At 43.1% G+C, this 23,326-nt stretch overlaps 1 protein-coding gene across 5 annotated transcripts in view; it reads left to right on the top strand.

The window, feature by feature from the left end:
• LOC146796457 (solute carrier family 68 member 1-like) overlaps window positions 1-12,794 on the top strand; it is a 166,833-nt gene extending 154,039 nt beyond the window's left edge. For all 5 annotated transcript variants that reach the window (XM_085629036.1, XM_085629038.1, XM_085629037.1 and 2 more), the window contains exon 8: window positions 12,387-12,794. In XM_085629036.1, the coding sequence (XP_085485162.1) occupies window positions 12,387-12,516 (130 nt within the window). In that variant the 3' untranslated portion in view covers window positions 12,517-12,794. The remainder of the gene's footprint in view (window positions 1-12,386) is intronic.
• The last annotated feature ends 10,532 nt before the right edge of the window (window positions 12,795-23,326 follow it).

The raw sequence follows: 23,326 nt of genomic DNA, 5'->3' as shown, positions 1-23,326 counted from the left end.
TTCTTCTCCCACTGGCACGCTGCACTGCTTTGGACACTTGGGTGCTTCTTCTCCCACTGGTGTGTTGCACTGATTTGGACACTTGGGCAGCACTTCTCCCACTGACACGCTGCACTGCTTTGGGCACTTTGGCGATTATTCTCCCACGGATATGTTGCACTGCTTTGGACACGTGGGCGGCGCTTCTCCCACTGGTGCGCTGCACTGCTTTGGACACTTGGGTGTTTCTTCTCCCACTGGTGCGCTGCACTGCTTTGGACACTTGGGCAGCTCTTCTCCCACTGACACGCTGCACTGCTTTGGACACTTGGGCGCTTCTTCTCCCACTGGCACGCTGCACTGCTTTGGACTTTTTGGCAATTATTCTCCCTCTAACACGCTGCACTGCTTTGGACACTTTGCTTCTCCCACACTTGAACCCAGTTCTGTTCCACTTTTAACTGCATGAGCGAGCCACTTTGCAGCCTACACTGCATTCTCTTGCGCCCTGCGTTGGTCCCTCCTTTCGTCCTGCAGTGCACGACCCATTGATAGTTGCACTTTGTTTTGGGTTTTTAATAGCGAGAAGGCGTTCACCAGGCCTCACTAACCTACAATAAAGGGCGCAGGCCTCAGTAGCCCAAATGACACTTACAGCAGTGTTGACAGAAGCATGTCTCCTTTCTCGGAGACAAGGGGCAAATGTTGAACAGCAATGCAAGCTTCCCTGACACAAAAAAATAGTTTCGGGAGAATAAGCAGCAGGGTGTGCTACCTCAGCCCAGAAGTGGCACCTTTTTGCCTCATTGCACTGACCCCAGTTTAGCAAGAAACTGCAGCGCGAGGCACCACTCTCCATATGAACAGAGAAATGCTTTAAATTCACTTGTAGATCTGACGTGTAAAGTAATTATTCTGCGCCCATATAACAACGCATTCTCTACACCTAGGTTCAACTTGAGTGCGGTAGCGGCGGCGAGTTGACAGAGTAGCGGGGCATGGGGAACGGGGTGAGGAGGTGGGGAACAGGGGGAAAGGTTTTTAAACACTTACTTGCTTGCCACATCGCTCTCATCGCTTCTCCAGACACAGGCTCCCAGAGTGCACTGCGGCCAGTCCTGACGCTGCTTTCATGCTGCTGAAAGCAGTGTCTGGATTGGCTTGAGCGCTGATGATTTGCGCTCCCACACAGACTGGGGGCCGGTGCCTGCTCTCTCGAACCCAGCAATGCATCTGTGGTTGGAGAGGCTTCTCTGCGCTTGTGGGTTTGCCCACATGCGCGCTGAAGGCAGTGCTCAACACTCCCCCTCCAGACTGTCACCATCCTAGCCCCGCCCCCAAGCCTTAGCTCAGAGAGAAAAATAAAACGATAATAAACAAGAGTTCATTTTTCATTTGTTCAGCTGCTGCCAGGTGGGGGCGATGCTGCTTGAGTGCACACAGAGTTACATTTGCAGTTGGCCGTGACAGATCTTGACTCTGAATCAAGGGTGGCAGACTTTGCTGACCACAAACCGCTCTCTTACTACAGGGCAAATCCACTTGTATCCTGGATTTTTCCACAGTAATAAGTTTCGCGGATAAAAATTGGATATTAGGGGAGTATCAGTGGCCATGCCTGGAACACCCACAAAGTCTAAGCATTTGTACATAGTTTCTAACATTTTGCACGGGCATTTCTAACTCTGAAATACACATCCGACTCCGCAAAAAGAGCAGTGCAAGTGTGTTTCAGAGAGGGGAAAGGAACACCCCATGTATCATGAGAAGGAATGTTGCAGAGCCCTCAAATGACCCAGCTCCAGGCCTGAATAGCTGTTCCAGTCAAGGGCAACCTTACGCATGTGCAAGCTGGGCCGTCGCCCAGGGCGTCTACTGCCAGGGGGCGGGGGTCGCTGGAACTCCATACAGCAGTCTCCCTACAGCTTAGGTCCGAAGAAAAGTGTTTGAACGCTTTTTCTGACGACTGCTGGCGCCCTTTTCTGCATTTTGTATGGAGCTTGTTAATTTTGCCCAATCACCTTCTTGCTATTCCCCTTTAATTGTCAAAGCATAGACAATTTAAGAGGACAAGTGGAAGGGGGCACAGGAGGGGTTTCTTCCAGGGTGCTGTCTGGGCAAAGGCCACCTCTTCATCCAGGTTCTTTTATTTTAGTTTCATGCTGGCATTTGTAGTCCTGTGTAACCCGTTCTAATATCAGGGGCCCTATTACACATCGGGCGCTCTTTCTCTGTTTGCGCCTCGGCGCACATTAAAACAGGTGTGCCAGGCGCAAAAAGGTAATTAACTAAACTCGCACTGCCCTGGAGGCAGCACATTCAAGTGAAATATGGAGCGGCTTTGAAGCGGCTGCTCCGCGTTTCCCTGTGCAGGCGGCACCCACCTGTACTTTCAAGAGGAGAGAGAGATCCCCTTGCAGGCGGCTGCAGTGAGTGACTGCACCTGCCTGGAAGAGGATGTCTGGGGGGCCCATAGGACCCTCTTCCCCCCCCCCCCCCCTCCAGAGGTCTGCTATCGGGGCGCGCACTGTCAGTGCACTTCCTGACAGCTTCTTTGTCTCTGCGCCCACATCCGTATAGGCACGGGCAAAGGGATCCCCTCAAATGAGGGAACACCCTCTGGTGATAGCATTGGTGCTATAAGTGTGCCAGAGCTATCTGTATTACAGAAAGGGCCGCGCCAAGTGGGCGCACATGCGTGTTGCACCCCCGGGGCACGTTCCATAATACGGCCCCAGGACTGCAAACCTAAGAATGAAAAGAACATTTCTGAACTAGGTGTCATACTCAGTAAACAATGGAACAGAGACATTTCAAATTCCTGATGTTAAGACAGGGGGTTTCTCCACTACTCTTAGAAATTATAAAAACCTGCTCCTGCCACAGGAGGTGCACCACCCGCAGAAATCTACGATTTGCGCACTTTTTATGTGTACTCCTACGTGTTTCTTTTAATCCCTTAAATCTATGCGAATATGAGGGAGCGAGCAATAAGACTTTAAAAGTTTTTCTTTGAATCGGGCGCTATATTGTTAAATGTTTGCGATCTGTACATGCCTTTATGTCTTGCTCTTGACAATGTATGTTTTAAAAGCAATAGAGTAAAAAAAACTCTGAAGTCATTTAAGAACGGCGATTTTAAAGCTAGTGCACCTAACCACATTTTTATTCCAGTTTTAGGAAAGGTGTAATTAGGCTGCCCTCTACTGGCATGTGGGTGAAACTGCTTACAATAAATCACGAATGAAGCATCCACGTCTGTGCTGTAGGTCCTAGTAACTAACAAGAGCAGTGAGGCCAGTCAATCAAATATATTTATTCGAACAATTCATGCTTTCCACTAAACGAGGTTATACTAATACACAATGAAACAAATAAACAATTCATAATATATATTAAAAAAAGATTGAGACTTTGGACCAAAACGCATGCAATACGTGCATAGTTTTATTGACTTTGCAATCCATTTTGCTCTACATTGCAATGCATATTTTGTGCACCAAAATCAACCAAATGTTGCTTGCTACTTAAAGCTGGTGTTGGACTGTTTTGTGTTCACTTCTTAGAACCACGTCACTTCGGCATGCAAATAGTAATTTTCACTGCAAAGTGTGACTCTGGCATGAAAATTACGATTTGCATGCCGAGGTGCGACTGCGAGATGCTCAGGTAAACAGTTTAGCTTCAGCTTGAAACAGCAACTGAAAAGAGGTTTTTGGTGCTCAAAGTTTGCTAGCGCTTGTGGAGCAAACATGCTCACTCTTATAATGCACTGTAAAAAGAGATTATAAACTCCCTTACACACTGGGAGTAAACATTTCTTCCCAACTTTTGACCTGGTCCTGACCCTTTAAATAGTAACCTAATATTCTTAGATTTCTATGGCGTAAAATCATACTTTTTTATATATAGCGGTCGCCGCTGGGTAGTTGTAGTTAGGACAGATTTTTCCATAGGAGGAGTGTTTTTGTTTTGCTAATAACTTTGCCAACATTCGAATAATCTTCATGAAACTCACCAGTACAAATGTTCATCTATCTCACATCCTTCCTGGAAAGTTTCATGGTGACACATCATGTGGGGGCAGAGAAAAAAGGGGTGTCCCAACATGCAGTTTCCCTATTCAATTTCCAAAGGGAATTTTGAACAGTGCTACAGCATAATACAAAATGTGGAAGAAAGCTACATCTTAACCCACAAAATGTGCTTTTTGTGATTTGGAGTGTATCTGTTTAGTAATTTTTGAGCCATTAAGTTAAAAAATGTATAGATAACTGGACTGTTGGCTGAAATAAAAACATCAAAAGTTTTGATTGGCTGGTAAGTGCCGCCCCATAATGCCCATTGTTGGCTAATTTACATAGTGTTCTAGGAATGTGGTCCCCTAATCTAGGCGGAGGCACCACCAGTGTGTTACACAATTGTTGTGATTGGGCTGCAGGGAAAATATCACCCCTCAAATCATTTTTTAAAAGTACTCCTCGGTTTCCTGGAGTGTATACAACATGACCCCAATGGCCTTAACAAATCTACCAGCACATTCACTATGGCAAGTCATATTTTATCAGGTTGAGCTATTTTTAGCATCTACTCCTCTGGGGAGTAAACTTACTGGAAGAAACAGGTGGTCTGTTTATTCAGAAAGTGGATGAGCAATAAAGAGGCCTTCAAATCTTGTTTATTTTCTTCACACATTTCAAGTCAAGTCAAATAATGCTTTATTCGAGTTAGCACTCATAAAAGCAGAACATACACCAATTAAAAAACAATTAAACTAGACAGTCGGAATAAAGCAAACAATTCACAGTTGTCTCAAGTAATAAAATTAATTACAATAATTTCACCTATTACAAGGTTGGCAGGTAAGATAAAAGTTTATACAAGAATAAAATGTACTTGGTTAAAAAACACAAATAACTAAAAGCCATAACTCTAAACGTGCAGAGAAATTATCCAGGCAGAGAATAGTCAGTTGACTAGCAGTCTCTGCCTGATCGACCAGGCCCATCCGATGTACTTAGCAGTGGCAATTGAAATCCAAGACAGAGTACTCGAACATATAATTCGCAGGGCAACAGTACTACAATTAGTCCCCAGGTTCTAACACATTGGAGATAACCATACACGTCTAGGCACACAATAGGCCTTACAAGAAAATAAAAAATGGCCAAGAGTTTCTTTCCCCGAACCACAGGCTGGGCAGATATCACTCACCCCACCTCCCCATTTCCGTACAAGACTTCTTAGGGGGAGGGCACCGGCTCTCAACTGGAAGAGAAGTTTTCTATCACCTGGTTTGGTTATAATATCCCAGTAGGGTTCCAGGGCAGGATACAATTTCGCCTCAAGGAATCTCACTGTCATGGACCCTGTGCTAAAGCTACTCATACTCCTAATGGCAACATAGTCCCAATAGATATTTTTCAAGACACTCTTGGTAGGAAATATAGCTCCTACTGGATCTAGCCAAAGCGAGCTCAAACCTAATTCAAGCAATGTTACCTTCAGCGATTTGAGCCACCCTATTTTATGGAATGAATCCGCTTTGATAACGTCTTCAAAACCATCAGCATAATGGGAAAGCTCGGGAGTCGTCCAGAGCCTTCTCCAGTATAAAATTGGGCGTAGTCTAGCTAGATCGGAAACTTGTTTCCTACCTAGATCGTACCTTAAAGGCAACAGCGGAGTACTTTTCGGGGTGCCTGTGATTGCCCGGAAGAACTTGTTTTCCGAAGCTTGTAGGGTATTCAACTTCTCGAACCCCCACAGCTCCGCCCCGTAAAGAGCTGACCCAAGCGCCTTCGCTTCGTAAACCTGCAAGGCAGGCTTAACGGGTTTCGTCAAAGATTTTCTGTGTTCCGAGCTAATAGCACCTGATAATTGCTTATGCCTCAAGGTAGCAATATCTATATTCTGGCACCACCTACTATTGTCAGCAATGAGAATACCCAGATACGTAAAGGAGTTCACCACCTCAAGAGGACGACCACTCATGATAATCTTTGATTTAATACTAGGATGGGGATTAAAAATCATGAGTTTTGTTTTGGTCACGTTGACCTCAAGACCGTGCTCCCCACAAAATTGATCAAAAATGGACAGAGCACGCTGCAGACCACTTGGGGTCTTGGATAGAATGAGCGTGTCGTCCGCAAACATTAGAATGGGAATTTTTGTACCAGAAAGCGAGGGAGCGTCCACCTGCGCTGATAGCATACGGGCGACCACACCATTAATATACAAAGTAAACAAGGTTGGTGCCATTGAGCACCCTTGTCGAACACCTCGTTCAACAGGGAAATCCGCTGTGACCATCCCCTGACCACCCCACTGGATTTTAGCAAAATTTTAACTCATGAAGCCGCATTATCAGTGACAGTAGCACCTCTGGCACCCCCAAATCCTTAAGAACAGACCACAGCTTTGACCGTGGCACCAGGTCGAAGGCAGCCCGTAAATCGACGAAAGCCGCATAAAGGCTGCCCCCCCCCCCCCAACACCACAGTCCTCCATTGCAGTAGTTGAAACCGGAATACCTGGTCCACCGTACTTGTAGCCCTACGAATACCTGCTTGGAAGGGTGACAGAGCATTATTATCATCAACCCAGTCAAGAAGCCTGTTTACTATCACCCGCCCTACTATCTTTTGCACGGTATCAATGAGGCTTATCGGCCTATAGTTACCAGGCTTTGATCGATCGCCCTTTTTATACACTGGGATGATTATAGCACCCCTCCAAGATTGCGGAACCTCTGCTCCTTTCGCAATAGTATTAATAAGTAGGTAGATGTATTTACACCACCGTTCCTTATCACTTATAAAAATATCAGCAGGTACGCCATCTAACCCTGGGGCGCGCCCACTATTTACTGAGCTTAGTGCAATCATAATCTCTTTATAACTAAAGAGATTATCTTGAGAAGTCGGTAGACAAATACTATCTACTCTTGCATTCTGACATGTCTCAGCATACTGGGTGCTAAAGAATTTTACCCAATCATCCAGTGGAACATTGTTATTAGGGGGGTCCACCACTCCCTCACCTCCCCACTTGACAATGGTCCAAAACGATCTAGAGTCTTTTCTATCACTAGCACGTTTTAGTTCAGTCCAGTGGTGCTCGTCCCAGGCTTTCTTAGCCTTCACTATACAAGCTTTATAATCCTTCCTGGCTAGCCGGATAGACGCGGGCTCCCTCCTCTTGATGGCACGACCTAAAGCAAGTCGTGCATTTCTACAGTTAGCATTGTACCATTTTGCACCTTTGCTGGCTCTCACCCCGTACCGCTTGGCAGGTTTCAAAAACTGATCTTTAATCATACTAAAGAGAGTGTCATGAATTTTGACCACACAACCCAGTCCAGCTACAAAAGGATTAGCGGATTCCATAGCTAATATCGCTTTATCTGTTTCAAAATTGATTTTATCAATGGCCTGTTGATCGGTTGCTACCCTGTCCCACCTTAACCTCCGCATATCATTTGCCGGAACAACCAAGGGTGGTACAAGAGTATTAGGGCCTATGAGACCATTGGCAGCTAGCCACCATTCATGCTCCACGCATAAGGGGTTGTGGTCACTCTCACTTCTCCAAACAACTTCCATGTCGCAGACCCTAGGCCATAAGGTCATACTACAGAATACATAGTCTATTCTGCTTTTGTGCCGCCCATTGTCAAATGTCATAGCCCCTTGTTTATCGGATTTTGTTCTACCATTCAAGGCTCTTAAACCCTTTTCAAAACACAAGGCGTTCAGACCGACCACATCCTCAGACCAGCATATAACTGGGGCCAACTCTAACCTAGGGATGCCCCAATGAGAATCCTCTTCGTCCCCAAGGGAGTCTTCACCAGCGACTAGGGGTTCAAAAGTCCGATTAAAATCACCTGCAATGACAATATTATTGTCTTGCGAATGCGTGTCAAGAAGGGTACCCAAGGCAATTAATACCTCTGATCTGCCTCCCTTGTTGCCTCTGGCGTAGATATTATAAATATCAAGTTTTCCTATAGTGCCAGTGGACATTTTAATTAACTGGATATCACTATGACTAGTTTCCATAACTTTAATTGATAGATTTAGGGACTGCCGAACCCAAATAGTGAGACCCCCCCATTGGTCTCCCCTTTGGGCCCTTTAGAGCGGGCACAGAAAAATTCAAGTATCCCAACACAGATACGGGTTCACATGCCCAAGTCTCCTGAAATACACACACATCAAAGGAGTTAACAAAGCTGAACCAATCACCAGAGTCAAGTTTAGAACGCAGCCCAGCAAGGTTCCAAGAAATTAATTTTCCCACCCCAGCCGCAGGACCAGCCAAGGCGTTCGGAAGAGGGTCAAGATAAATGGCCTTACCCACTTCTGAAACTGCAACAATTGTTCGGCCTCCAAACCCAGCGGCAAGAATGTCACCCTCACCTTTCGGGTCAGTCTCAGAAGTACAGCGTTCAATAGATGCAACAGTATACAATTGAGGCTCAGCCGACACACTACCTGGCAATGTCTTCTTGCCACGTACATTGCTCTTCTTGGTGAGGGTACTTGAACTATTTGGGCCAGTTGGTTCACAAGGTACTGCACTCTTGCCCCCAACAAGTCATTCGCAATCGTTCAGGTTAGATAGAGCTGAGAACCTATTTTCTATGTTGAATCCCCACTCATTAATTTGGGTAGCCCTTCCCCGTTTGTTTTGTACCAAATTCCATTTTGTCCTCAAAATGCTCGGATTAGGGCCACTTCCCCTCCTTTGATAGAAGAAGTCAAGTGTGAGTGGAATGATATCGGTTGATCTACGCTGAGGGGGGAGTAAATTTGGTAATATATTAGTCAGTACTGCCGGGTCAGTAAAGTTCAACACAACACAGTCCCCCCTAAATCTTTTTGGACCACTTCCTATCCAATCCACCCATGACTAGTTCATCCACTAACTGGTGCTTACCCCCGGGGGTTATTACCATGTTATTAGTTAACCAGTGCAGTGCTTTGGTCAGCAGGGAAGATGTGGATTCCACCTGGCCATACGTCAGTGGTGGAACATTTGCTAAAACCAAAACTAAGGGGGAGGCCTCAACAATAAGTTCCACCGAGCCTTTCAATGAATTCAGGCCAGTAGGACTTACTGGTGGAACCTCACCCCCAGATTCATCTTCTCCTGCATTTATCTCGGGAGCAGTAGGACACTTGGGCAATGAATTCCCTCCCACACCTCCGTCAAGCCTCGTAGTTTTCCTTTCGGTCTCGACTCTCTGTACTACCTCAGCTGGCATTTTTTGTACCTCAACTAAAGTTTTGTTCAGTAGCCCTCCTAATCTGGTCACTTCATCCGTTAGCTTATCTATTTTAGCTACCAGAGGCTTGACGATACCCTTAATCTTTGAGTCAATCATGCACATAAACTTTTTAAGCTGTTCATTTGTTAGGGACACACGCGCATCATCAATCAATCCACTTTCGTCCGCTACATCAATATTACTATGTGGGGAGGCGGGCCTTTTCCTGCCCGAACGTAATCCACCCCGTTTAGGCTGGACCTTTCTGCCTCCTCTAGTAGTACTGGGGACGGGGCTTTTTCCTCTAATATTTCTAACTCAACCTCCTCTTCACTACCGACAACATAATTCGTAGAGGTGTTCTGAGCAAAACTTTGGTCGTCTGCTTGATCGCATGCTGCTTCGATGATACCACTGTTATCGAGATCTGGAGGTTCGGCCCGTATAGATTCAGGCGGAGCAGACTTAGAGAGTGAACCCAAACCTAATGAGGACCTCCTCTCACTATTTATTTTAGCAACAACCTGAACTAAATAATTGTCCATGGTATTCGATACCGAGACCGCCCTTTGCTTAGACATTGAATGCCCCCAATACAGTGTAATCCTACTTAAAGCTTAAAAAACAACACTTACATAGAGGTCAAAATAAGCGACCAAACAAGATCACAGAGCAAGACCAGTAAGATAAAATACAGTAACCCGACACAAGGTTGGGGCGGTGCCTCACCAAATACGAGCAGAGTGCACGGCCCAGTCCAGTCTCTACCAGTCGCGGACTGTCGCAGACTGTCCCGCCCTTGTCCCGGGCTTCTCCCGGGGCGCTCCCGCGCAGCGGTGAACGAGGTCACTTATGAAGGTGTGGAGGCGGTTAGGGGGCGTGGCAAGCAGGGAGAGCGTCCAGGTGCAGATCGTTCACACAGGGACTCCTGGGAGATGGAGTCCCTGTTCTGTTGCTCGCAGCCCTGCCGCACTTAACACAGCCCACAGCGTGATAGCCTCACTCCAGGCACAGACGATGACACGGCGATGCGGGACCCGCGTAGTGTGTCCGGCGGGCTTCTGACGAAGTCAGATGAATGCAGCAGAATGCAACAAGCAGGAACCAGGGCGAGGTAGCTTTCAGCAAGATCAGTGACCCAAATCTGACCAGCAAGCAACAGCCTTTAACTCGGCGGTCGGGGGGCGTGGCAAGCAGGGAGAGCATCCAGGTGCAGATCGTTCACACAGGGACTCCTGGGAGATGGAGTCCCTGTTCTGTTGCTCGCAGCCCTGCCGCACTTAACACAGCCCACAGCGCGATAGCCTCACTCCAGGCACAGATGATGACACGGCGATGCGGGACCCGCGTAGTGTGTCCGGCGGGCTTCTGACGAAGTCAGGTGAATGCAGCAGAATGCAACAAGCAGGAACCAGGGCGAGGTAGCTTTCAGCAAGATCAGTGACCCAAATCTGACCAGCAAGCAACAGCCTTTAACTCGGCGGTCGGGGGGCGTGGCAAGCAGGGAGAGCGTCCAGGTGCAGATCGTTCACACAGGGACTCCTGGGAGATGGAGTCCCTGTTCTGTTGCTCGCAGCCCTGCCGCACTTAACACAGCCCACAGCGCGATAGCCTCACTCCAGGCAAAGATGATGACTCGGCGATGCGGGACCCGCGTAGTGTGTCCGGCGGGCTTCTGACGAAGTCAGATGAATGCAGCAGAATGCAACAAGCAGGAACCAGGGCGAGGTAGCTTTCAGCAAGATCAGTGACCCCTTCACACATTTGCTGCTTGTTCAAGGACAGAGGTCAAATGCCAGTTTGTCTTTTTACTAATTGTTTCTTATCCTCAAAAATAATGTTTACATTTCTTTCTCTCAGGCAGTTAGAGGTTTTTGTCAAGTGAGCTGTCTGACAAACATTGTAAGGCTGTAATAAAATATATCAGGAATTAAGAAAGAACATTTTTTGTAAATTAGAAGTGTGATGCAAACAAAGATATAAATAGGAGCTAAACAAATCAGAACACTTTACTTGGTGATGTTCAAATGACAAATATTTGCAGAAACTCGATTTCCAAACATTTTACACTATAGAGTTTTATCAGCAAAACCACATGTCAGTGGGAAATGTTGTGGCCATTTCAATGGACAATCTGCTGTTTGCAAAGCACTGTGCTTCAGGTATGTATTTATGAAAAGTGATAGCTTTTAAACATGATTTAAGAAACATTCCTGCCCCTACCCTGATGAAAATGTAGTTATTGAACTAAGAGGCAAGTCAGCGCTCATGTGAATCCTGTGGCTACTTTTTTATTATATATGGATCAAAAGTTTAGTCTATTAAATCGCAAAAAGTGTTTTCTTACAGCAAACCTGCTGAACCCACGTATTTGAAGGTGTTCTCATATGTGATAAAGAAGAAAATGGTGTCTCAGTGAATTAAAATATTTGCCCAGAATAACATAATTTGAAACGAGTTTATGGGTCAAGAGCATTATAATTAGGACAAGTAGATTATTTATTTTACTAAAAATTTTGTGATTTTTGAGGCCTGCCCCAGGACAAATTAATGGCTCCGCTTTTGTCCTGTGGAGAACTCTTCACGAAAAGCCCCCACCTGCAAGTCCTATTAGGTGGTCAAGCATGTTGCAAATGCATATATTTATTAGCAGTACTGAAACTATTGCAACTTTGCTCTAGACATAGCTCACTAAACACCTTTCAGTGTCGCAAGCGTATAGCAAACTGTTACTCATTGGATGATGTCATCTGTAATGGCATCACTGATGTCATCAATAATCTCATTTGAAATGGGTCATCAATGATGTAATTGAACTTGTCATGGGTGATGTAATATGTGAGGTCATAAGCAGGGCATGGCGAGGATGCAAGATATTCTTAGCCCTGTTAATTTCAGTGTTTTTTTGTGAAAATTTGTATTTTGAACTGACCTTTTCACCTAAATTTAATGTCATTTTAATCTTTGTGTTTTTCGGTGAAAAACCCTCACTATATATGTATCCTATACATAAAGCAACAAAAATATATACATAAAATCACGCACACACACACATATAGCGTGTTCTATACTGTGCACCAAACATTGTTGCATTCCACATGCCTTGTTTAAAGTGAATGTTTCTTCCCAGCTTGTTTTTAGGTCTTCATGGAGCCATGTTCTCTCTGATTTGCCTGGTCCCCCTGTGCATTGCTGTTCTGCAGATCATAACATGGACGCCTTACTCCATTCGAGATAGCCACACTGTTTCTACCCACTGACTCTCAAAAACAAGCAGAACCTCGTCGCCAAAGACTTTATCCGCAAGACAAGCTGCCTCCCGAAGACAAGTGACCGATGTGTGCTGTTCCAGAACTTTATTTAAACAGAACAAAAGTAAATTGAGTTGACAAAAATGGGCATGCAAGCTTTATTGTGTGACTTTGTAAAATGTAACTATGGGGCAGTACAGCAACCCTTATGTAAAAGTCCATGGTTTGTCACAACCCAGTCTATTTCCACAATAAAAATGAAAGCGCACAAGTAACACTAAATTAAATCACCTGTGCTCAGTTTGAGCGTCCTTTGTCAGCACATCCGCATATTACAGTGCAATGTGTCGGTGTAAACAAATCTGCAGATAAGTTTTTTTTATGATTGCAGAATTGACACGTAACTTGTTGCAATGTGCTTCAAGTTTACTTTATTTGAATATTTGTAGAAATTAATGGGTCTGTAGGTGGAAGGCCACGGTATAGGGGATGTTGTGATGGAGTAGGGTTAGTAATTAATGGTTTCCTTATAAGTTGGGATGTAGATCTCTCAATTTCTACATATAATGGTACTCCTCAAACTATGAGCAGCTTCAACTCTTAATCCAGAGATCTTTGCAGCAATATCTTTTTATGTTTTTTTGCAAATATGGAATTTAACATTTTTGTTCTATGGAATATCAAAGTATTGGAACTTTCACTGACCAAATGTGAAACCAATTCTCAGCAAGCTTAAGATACATTAGCAATGTTTGTTATTCCACTGTATTCGTTAGCCACTTTTGTGAGGAAATTTAAGAGAAGCAGTGGAACTATGACACTGCTAGACACTGGTTCAAATTGACAACCTTCGCACTACTGAATCCCTTAAAAACTTGTTTCAAATCCCCAGTGTTGTGTTTATAAATTGCAGAGTGGATGAACCTGGTAGTAGGAGATGTGCCCTTCCAAGAAAAAGCTAAAAACTAATTGCTTCAAGGAGCACATTTAGCATCTAAAAACCTCAATTCAGCTAGACTTGACTCAAATACCATTGTAAATTTCTTGCCATTACCTACCTGCCGTGTACAGCACTCCACTGATTGCTATCTTTGCACATTGTTAATATAAAGAAAAAAAATAGAATTTCATGAATACATTTTGTCATCATTATATCGAACGCTAGTTAATGACCGAGGACCAACCCACGTTTGACAATGTAAGTGATGCCAAAGTGTCTCTGGTTCTTTGAGGTGAGAACGATGTCTCCTATCTGATTCATTATTATAGATTATGCTTTAGGTGCTTAATATACAGCCTGGGGTCTTCTTGTTTTATATTGTAATGTTGATACTGTGTTTTATAAACTTTTATTTTGCTGCTGAGTGCCTAAGTCAGAAACACTAGCGTTAATGTGAATCGAGAGACCAGTGCTGCTCCATGTTAGAATGCTACAGCATACATTCACTTCACCCATGGGTATAGCTAGCAGTAGTGAAGCAGGTGCCCTGGCACTCTGGGGTGTGAGGGGCCCATTGCACTTCACATTCTACCAAATCAGGGGGAAGAACTCATTTACCTTGCCTGCATTAGTACCATGGCACCTTTGCTATGTCACTGTTGCCATCAGTTGTTTGACTCTATATCAAAGTCAGTACTATCAACCTAGAGTAATATTGCATCCTCTTCCAAGCCTACCACTATGTCGTCAATGTAAGCATATGACTAATTTTCTTATCTCCACATCTACTTACCTAGACATACCTTGTAACATAGTGGTTAGGTCGAATCAGTTGATGCAGTATTTTTGCCATGTTATATACCACTTGCTGTTTCGTGGGGGTACAGAACACCCTTCACTCATATCGAACACTAACTTTGGAAGTATGTGCCTACATGTTAGCCACCTTTGCTGCATAAGCGTACTATGGCTACAGTTTGCAAACTCTGCAAGTCATATATAATATGGAATAGTCATTTGGGCTTACAAATATTTGGGTAATAGAAACTTATTTTTGCAAATTGTTTATTGGCTTGGGTTCTTTTAACACACTGCTTGCATAGCTTACATTTACTTCTGGCCTTGGATGTTAAGCTGGTCAACAAAACCATCTGTCAAAAGATTTTGAATGTCTGTTCAGAGCACTCTTCTGTGCACAGTTCGCTGGTCTTGAAGTTATGGTATCAGACATTCCATTATACCGATTTTGCATTTGAAACGCAATTTATGATTTTCAAGTTTGCTACGAAATTTCAGAAATGACACTAAAGAAGGTTTTGAAGTGTGCATACATACCAATAAACCCGATTCAGGCGGGAGACTCATGCTTTTTTAAGCCCAAAATGTCTTAATTTTGGCTGTCTTCCACCTGAAATTTCCTCTTTTCGTAGAAGTCAATGGGAGAAATTAATTCTCCCTATTATTTTTTAATCTCCCACTTCTTAAATGTTGGTATGTATGAGTGTAATATTTTACCTCTCTCGTATTCATTTGAACTAATTTAAAGAAATAACCAATTTCACTCCTTATATCAGGTGACACCAGCTCTAGCCCTTTATGACACATTTCGATTCAGGTGGAGAAACCCAGTCTTATTTTTAACGCTTGACGACACTAGGGCTGGAATTCCTGATGTTTAATCCTAGTTTACCCTGTTTTAATTAAGAATTACAGATGACATGAATAAACATATATATATATATATATATATATATCAAAGAAACTTCCCAGATTGTGCCGTCACGCACAACAACAGGAACGGACAACTTCAGTCGCCAATGCTGAAAAAAGATATTTATTGGAGTTTAAATTTCGTGCCTAGTCCATGACGCGTTTCGAGCCACTTGGCCCTTGCTCACATATATATATATATATTTTTTTTTTTATTTATTTATTTGCTGGCAATCTCACACTTACTGGTCACAAGAATGTCCCTATTCCCATATGTGGAAAACCGGAATCAGGAGTTGTTCAGCTACGATTGCAGATTCATGCATTTGATTCCTGCGATAATACGCAAAAAACACATAAAAGAGGCAGGTTTTTTTTGTACGTTTTTCATTATAAAATGTTCCCTAAATGGTTCCCATTTCTGAGTTGACCTCTGTACAGATTGTGGTGTTTCGCTTGGAAATTGTGGCTGTTGAAACACGCAAAATATTAAGATGAGATTTAACAGCACAATTAATTACTAATTCCCAGCGAGATACTGTATTTCTCAGGGTTTCCTTGGAGTTTCATGTGTTATCTCGTTAACTCCACCCCTTGGAGTCGGTGATGTAGCCAATCTCGATAACTTTTGGAATGGGTAGACTTTGCATGGATAAAACGGTGGGCACTATATTCCTGCCTTGAGGTAATCAGAATAATAGAAAATAAAATACAAAATATATATATATATATATATATATGTATGTGTGTGTGTGTGTGTGTGTGTTTGCATTTCATGCAGAATGAACCTAGGTAGGTGCAGTAGAGAGATGTACAAGATAAAACTGTCACTTAAGGAACCAAAAGTAGCCATCTGGATTGCATCTAAATGTGTTAGACAAAGAACACTGTAGCTGGCCGAACTGAACGCCGGGTCTAGATATTGAATGCGTGCAGCAATAATGTAGAGAGGAGGTGTCCTCAGCATGGAGGGTTCTGAACCTCAGCTGGAAGGCTGAGAGCAGAAAGCAGACCGTATGAAAAGGGCACTGATATGTTAAAAGTTGTAGCTAGAGAATAAAAGGGTTTCCTTTATATAAAGGAGAGGAGGTTGACTTGGACAGTCCTACGTGGGAAGCTCCACACCAGCACCACACAGTACACACATTTTGTGTTGCCTTTGCACAATTTGTAGACTTAGGACCGGATTTAAAACTAGGTGGTTGGGCCGTCCTCCACCAGGGCAATGGAGAAAATTACTCCGTCAGCCTGGCAAAGGTCCCAATGACCACATTTTAAAAAGTCAGTCAGGCCAGCGGGTATTTGATGAGGGTTCATGCCAATGTATTGTAACTTTTATGTATGGCTCTGTCAGACATGACGGAGCTGTATGGCAAAGTCATAGTTTTTTAAAAATGTTAAATCGTTTTTAAATTTAAAATTTTCATAAACTGAACCCCATCACGCTTGGTGGGCATGGGTTTCATATCTCAGATGGGCACACTCTATGCAATCTCAATTGCAATCCTCCTGCCAAATCTCCAGTGCAGTCTGACGCTCTTTAGATAGATTGATTGGCAAGAACACTTATGTTGAATGACTTGCCATCATTTACACCCGTAGGCCCATGTCTACTCTCTTTAATAGCTCACTCATCCCTTCCCCTTCCACACTTTCCTCCTCCCTACTTCAGGTTCATAGTTCCCCTCTAATTGCTCTCATTATAATGTAGGCTATACTTCATGATTATACACATATTCCATAACTCACATCCTACAGTGTGGGAACTCTGTGGTATGTATAACCCTCTTTTTATCTGATCCTACTTTCTACTCTAAGGTGGTAGATTTCATCCATAGATTCATCTAGAATGCAGCCCTGGACCCTTGGTGGTCTCATAGCCCTTTTTTCTTTTATATTTTTGTATTCCATTGTACAGCTACAGTTGTAGAAGTAGGAAATCTGATAACACCCATATAGAATTTGATATCGTCTATTTGGAATGATTGTATTACAGCATATCTTGTACTTTTATCGCAATGTCATCTGATTGTATCTTTTCGCATTCAATAAAATAGTTTGAACAGGAAAATAAGAAATAACAGTGCCCCCCTCGCCATGGGAGTTATCTTTCATGGTGAGGGAGGCTTTGTGCAGTTTTCACTGCACAGGGTTTTCCTTGATGGGATGAGTAGTGAAAACTGTGCATCACATTAGGTGGGTGGACATCAAGTTCAGCCTCTGATGGCCCTTACTCCATCGGGCTGTCGGAAGGGTGTTACCACGGCAGAGACATAGTAGTCTCCGGCATCATGATACCAAAGGTCTACCCACATTTAAATTGGTTGAACGGACCATTAGGTTGGCAGAAAGTGTGCTCCATTGTCATTACAACTGAGCACCCTTTCCGATAACATATAAATCAGTCCCATAGAGACCTCACGGAACTGTCTAGTCCCTAAACCAAAAATTGGAAGGGATATTTCACACTATTCTCTTCTTTTGTGGCCACATATCATTGTGTAATGCTGACTGAGCTTTTACTGTCTAGTATGCTAAGTTCAGCATAGCCACTTGAAAGATGTACTCAAATAGACCTCTCAAGCCACCGGTCTGAACCCATCACTGGCCCAGACCTGAAGGTGCTGAGGAAGATTTTCAAATGGTTCCCAATCAGCACCCGGAAAATTGCGACGCACCCCCTGGCCACAAGCAGGCCAGACTATATGAAAACCCCCATGCCAGGATCAATGAAAAACTCACCAGGAGGCTGCAGACTTTTCAGAACTTGGCAGCCAGAATCATTCTCAGCCTCCCATGCTGCACTCGCATCATGTCACACCTTAAGGAGCTCCACTGGCTCCCCAGTCACAAACAAACACAATTCAAATTCCTTACCCACACTTTCAAGGCACGACATAACACTGGCCCAGCACACCTCAACAATTGCATCTGCTTTCACAAACCTTCCGCACATCACTGCTCCTACGGCCTCCTACTCGCACAAATCCCACCCATACGGAAAACCAGATCTGGCAGTCTAGCCTTCTCCTGTTTCACTCCTAAAACATGGAATGACCTGCTATTACAAATGAGAGCTCACTTCTTGAATTTTGCAAGAAGCTGAAGACCTGGCCTTTCAAGTAGTCGTACTAGGCCCTAGGTGTGGCTACACACATACTTCTCAGTGCCAGGATACTCTCCCGAGTGAAGGTGCGCTCTGCAAATCTGCATAACATAATATGACATCACTGCTGCCAGATATTGTATTGGTTACTGTTAGGTAGCACGTATAGCTCTTTTATTTCTAGCTCCACTTATTTTATATTCAGTGACACTTATGTGCTAAGCTCGATATTGACCTACCCTAGACTATCTCTTATCCAAAAGATCAGAGGCTCAAGAAGCATTAGTGGATAAACTACACCACAACCTGACTGCTATGCTGTTAATGAGCCATGACCCTCTCATCTTTAGATTGAGAGCTAAGATATTACACTGCATACAAATGCCGTAGTACAAGAATCTATTTAATGTAAGGGATATTGCCGTAAACCACAGGAATCTTAGAATGAAGTGGTTTATGCTGCATAACTTGAACAATAAGAACATTTACTTCTGTAAAAAGGCTTTGTTCGTAATTGTTTGTTTAAATACGATGACAGATTTTTATGAAATCTGAGCCTACCTAAAGGCATCACAGTTGCAGATTTTCATTCTTGACACATGGCACTGAAGTGCACAAAGATATTAGATCAATGTGATGATAATTCTACTCCGAGAGCACTATTTTCGTATAAATATGAACATGTTTTTGAGTGTGGGTATCTAATTCCAAATACTGCATATGTTTTTAGAATTTGAAATTAGAGGGGAAAAAGATGTAAATGTCACATGTGGTTTTCATATTTTAACAAGGTGTAATTTAAAAAGAATGCCGGGCCTTTTGTAATTTGTTTTTTTAAATACAATGGAATTTATATTCATTGTAATTGAAATAAAAAAAAAAATATAAAAAGTTTTTACAATTGATTGTTTCCTAGCCAAATGCAAGCATATTTAGGAGAAAGTTAAATATTAGGGGATAGCAGTTTATCATATTGTAAAGACATGGTTATTTGGTTAGGTGTAATCTTGCAACCTTATTGAAATGATAGAGTTAAGCAATTTTGGAGTATTCTCTTATGAGTGAAGGGTAGAATCAATCTCTTTATAAGGATTGACTGACAACAGCTCTATTGTTTAAGCAAATAATTCCCTGCCTTCAACTGTCTTTTTGTATTTAGGCTACTTACACCCTACCGCACCACTCTCTGCAGTTCCCTCCAATCAGGGTTCCTCATGATATGCTTTAAAGAGACCACACTCTCGGCTTTGACTTCTTCATCAGACCTTGCCACAATAACCCTTCTTCAATCAGATTTTTTTTACCTTTCTCCTCTTTTCAGCGTGGTTGACAAAGACATTCAGCTGCTATCCTTCTTTGGTGTTGACTTCATGGGCATAGTAATCTACTGGTTGTGTTCAGTCCTCTTTAATTGGTCCTGCATAGGCTCTTGGTGGTCCAGTAAAGTACTCTTGTTCTCCATCTTCACATTCATCCACCTCTCAATGACCACGCCACAAGCTCTGTCCTTTTCCTTCCCCATCTCCTCCCTTACAGAGCCTCTACCAATGAACTCGGAATGTTGTCTATTAACAGAGTGTCTTCCGCATAGCAAAGGCCTTTCTCCATTTTGGTTTGTGAGATCATGTAGTCACTCTAATTGGTGATAGGACAGAGGTATGACAAAAGCCCTATATTCGGGCTGCTAAGTGTGAAATGTTCCTGTCATTGATAAATTGATAAAAGTTTCGGATTGACAAACTGTGCAGCAGTTTTTCAAGAATGACCACAATCTTCTACCATAAACACCGTTGTCAGGGTCCTCATTCTGTTATGATGGCTTGGTTGAAGGTGGTGAAGCTACTGATAGTATATATAAAGCAAAGGATGACTTATTGCTGTAACTGGGCAATGTGTATTGCTCGTCAGTGATGTTGAGCCGACTCCATGCGTCACAAGGTTTAATGTCATTCCTAACTGCTGCTGTTTCAAGAGTTCTAGGTGCACAAAACTACAATTCTTAAAAATAGTGGGGTCCAATTACTTTCTTCATCATGGTATGATAAAGGACTGTTGCCCATTTTTCAGGATTTGGAACTTAAAGCATAAATACTAAATCCATACTAGTCAGCTAACATATAGACACTTTCCTTGATAAAGTGTGAAAGTTATCTAGCAGCAGAAATCGCTTATCTCATGTAATCCAATAGACCCTTGTCTAACTTGAGACAGATGTGGAAGTCTAACTGGTTGCTTGGGATGTCACTAGACCCCCATGATGGACAAGCTGGTTGCTGCTTTTTCTGTGTATATATTGGTTGCTGATTTGTTATTGATGTTTTGTAGCATATGGTATTTTGAGTATATCGAGCTCTAAGGTCAAGGAGAATACCAGGTACTTTTAAGAATTCTTTTGTATAGATCTGATAGTTTTGTTCCTTGTGAACAGCTCAATTATCCGCATGCAAGGCCCTTCTTCCAAGAGGAAGCATGCGTCATCATTGGATTTGCTCCTCGCCTGTCCAAGGAGTCTGGTTTGACTCGTTAGGCTCGGCTACGGGAAAGCTATTGCATATCATTTGTAGGATGATATTTCCTAACACTCTGGGGGTCTGACATGCGAACAGTTAAGTTATATGTAGGTAAACTGAGGTATTCTTTTTGATTTTTTTTGGTTTTTTACTATTTGCTTAAAAACTGTTCAGGTAGTTTATCAGGGGCTCAAAGGTATTAACTGTGACTCGCATTAAAGGTCAACATGTTTCAACCAATTCTAATAAGCTCAACAAGTGGGTCTGTTTTTTTTTTGCCAGGATGAGAGGGACCCTATAATCACTAGATTCCCTGTGTTCTAAATGTATGCAAAAAGAAGAAGAAAGAATGTACAGGTTTATTCGGAAGCTGGGCAACCACTTTGTAGGTGTGACAGCCGGTTATCACCTCATGGAGGGTGTTTGATGATAAAGGTTACCTTGGCTCGCTCTTCCAGGGGCCCTTGCCATTAGAGCTCAAGTTGGAGCTGGCTGAAACATCTTGATCCATGGATTTAAGAATGTGATGTACCGATACTCCCCTCTCGCATACCTGTTCCGAACCTGGTGATGCAAGTTCAATCCCTTGAAAATAGGTCAGTAAGTGAACAAATCATGCCTGCACCATTGCTGCAGGAGAGCGGGGCACTCAAAGCCCAACACCAGCATAAGGCTGGTTATAGAAGCAGAAAAGGAATGGTGCACCAGACACCATCCTCAACTGTTTATTCCTGACCCTTCCTGCACAAGACAACCCACGTTCCCACCACACAGCAGCATTAGAAGCTTCTGAAAGGGCCTTGTGCTGGTGCTTCCTGCAGTAGTGCCAGGAGTGAAGCACATGTTTGAAGATTACACCATCCTTACACACTCCTACTATTCTCCTCAATCTGCACCCAAGGGTGCAAGCCAGCTCACCCCCAAGCTCATCACCCTCTTGAACTTGCATTCTCATGGAGGCTGCCTCCAACATGCATATAAAGACAAACCCTCATGATCAGCGTTTCCCAAACTGTGGATCCCGAGCCAAATTTGGTGGGTTGTGAAACTAATAGAGATGTCTTTACATTCTGTATTTATCTTGTCACATTTGCTGCTCTTAATAAAATAGAGGTCACGTGTCAAGCTCTGTGTTGCAGCTTTAAGTAAGCTGCATTATATGTACTAATTTGTAATGTTATACTGTAAGTTCTCTCTGTTGTGTCTATGTTCATGTTAACATTCTATCTCCAATCAGTTGATGCTAGGCTGCTGAGGGATATTTTGGCATCCTGTGATCCCCTTTTCGACTAATGTGTTTGGCGTTCGGGAATGTTTTTCTCCTAACTCCGGTGGGATTTGTAACCCCGGTCGTAAAAACCCACAGCCGAAACAGCGAATACTGTGGCGTGACGGATGGTTTTTAACAGAGGACAAGTAGTGGCGCTACAGGCGTAGCTAGGTACTGGAGGCTATGTCCGAAGACAATGTATGGTTAATCTGTGTTATCTGTGGTTTTTAAAAACCACAAGAGAAACATTTGGTCTTCCTCCCTTTTTTATCAGGTCCTGATGAGGCCGCAAATACTTTGAAGGCCGAAATGTGTCGACCATTCCTCCTCTGGGAGAAGCAATATTCCACAGATGCAAAGGAGGAATTAATTACCTTTGGTTTGGGGACTTAATCAGAAAGTCTTAGAAAGGATTGTGGTCACTAAAACGTCCAATTGTGCTTGGATTTCAAACTAATATGGTGGATGAATAGAGCCAATAATACATATGTAAAATTAGATGTATCAATATCTCCGGGAAAGGCCAAGAGTGACCATCATTTTGTATATAATTTGGTTTGTAGTTTGTGGTGAAATGTCGATTTCTTTACCCTGATGATTGGTTTTTTAATATATAAAAACAGATATTTGGAAAAATACACTAAAGAAAAGAAAATAACTCCAACTACTAGGCTTGGAAATATATGGTCTTATGAGGTTTTGTAAAAATATTTGCCGCCATTATCATTTTAGATGGCTCTTCAGACAAATTTAATGTGTTTATTATAGGAAATATTGTTTTAAAAAACTATTCCTGCACTCATCCCTTTCTGTGATTTAAGGTTTGTGAGCCCAAGAGTGACCGTGATGATTTAGCATCCCTTCTTATGTAGTAGGCTGGTGATGGAAGCACCACGTGTGAGTCATCTCTTGAAATAAAGTTGTTTCGTTCCACAAATGAAGCCCCTGTCTTCATAAAATTTTTGATGAGCTCTGGCCAAGCTGGAAAAGTAGCAGGGTGACTCTGGTGGTGCCTAAAGCATCCATAACTCTTAGCCCTCCAAGTGCAGCCAGACTCCTAACAGATGGGAAGAGTATTGTTCTACTCCATAGCAAAAACATACCGTGGAGAAAGTGGAGTGCTTAATTACCCTCTGCTAAACAGCAAAACAGTGAGTGACTGTTTGGACATTTTGCCACATCTCGTTAAGGTGTGTGTGATTTGTGCGTATGCTTTTTAACGTATTGAGGGAAAGAGTGAGAGTTGAAAAGCATCAACCTAGCCTTAAGACCGTGTTTTTTCA

The sequence above is a fragment of the Triturus cristatus genome, chromosome 10, assembly GCF_964204655.1.
Source record: "Triturus cristatus chromosome 10, aTriCri1.1, whole genome shotgun sequence".
In the NCBI taxonomy this organism is placed as follows: domain Eukaryota; kingdom Metazoa; phylum Chordata; class Amphibia; order Caudata; family Salamandridae; genus Triturus; species Triturus cristatus.
The sequence above is the reverse complement of the archived record's forward strand: the minus strand, read 5'-3'. Positions and strand labels throughout refer to the sequence as shown.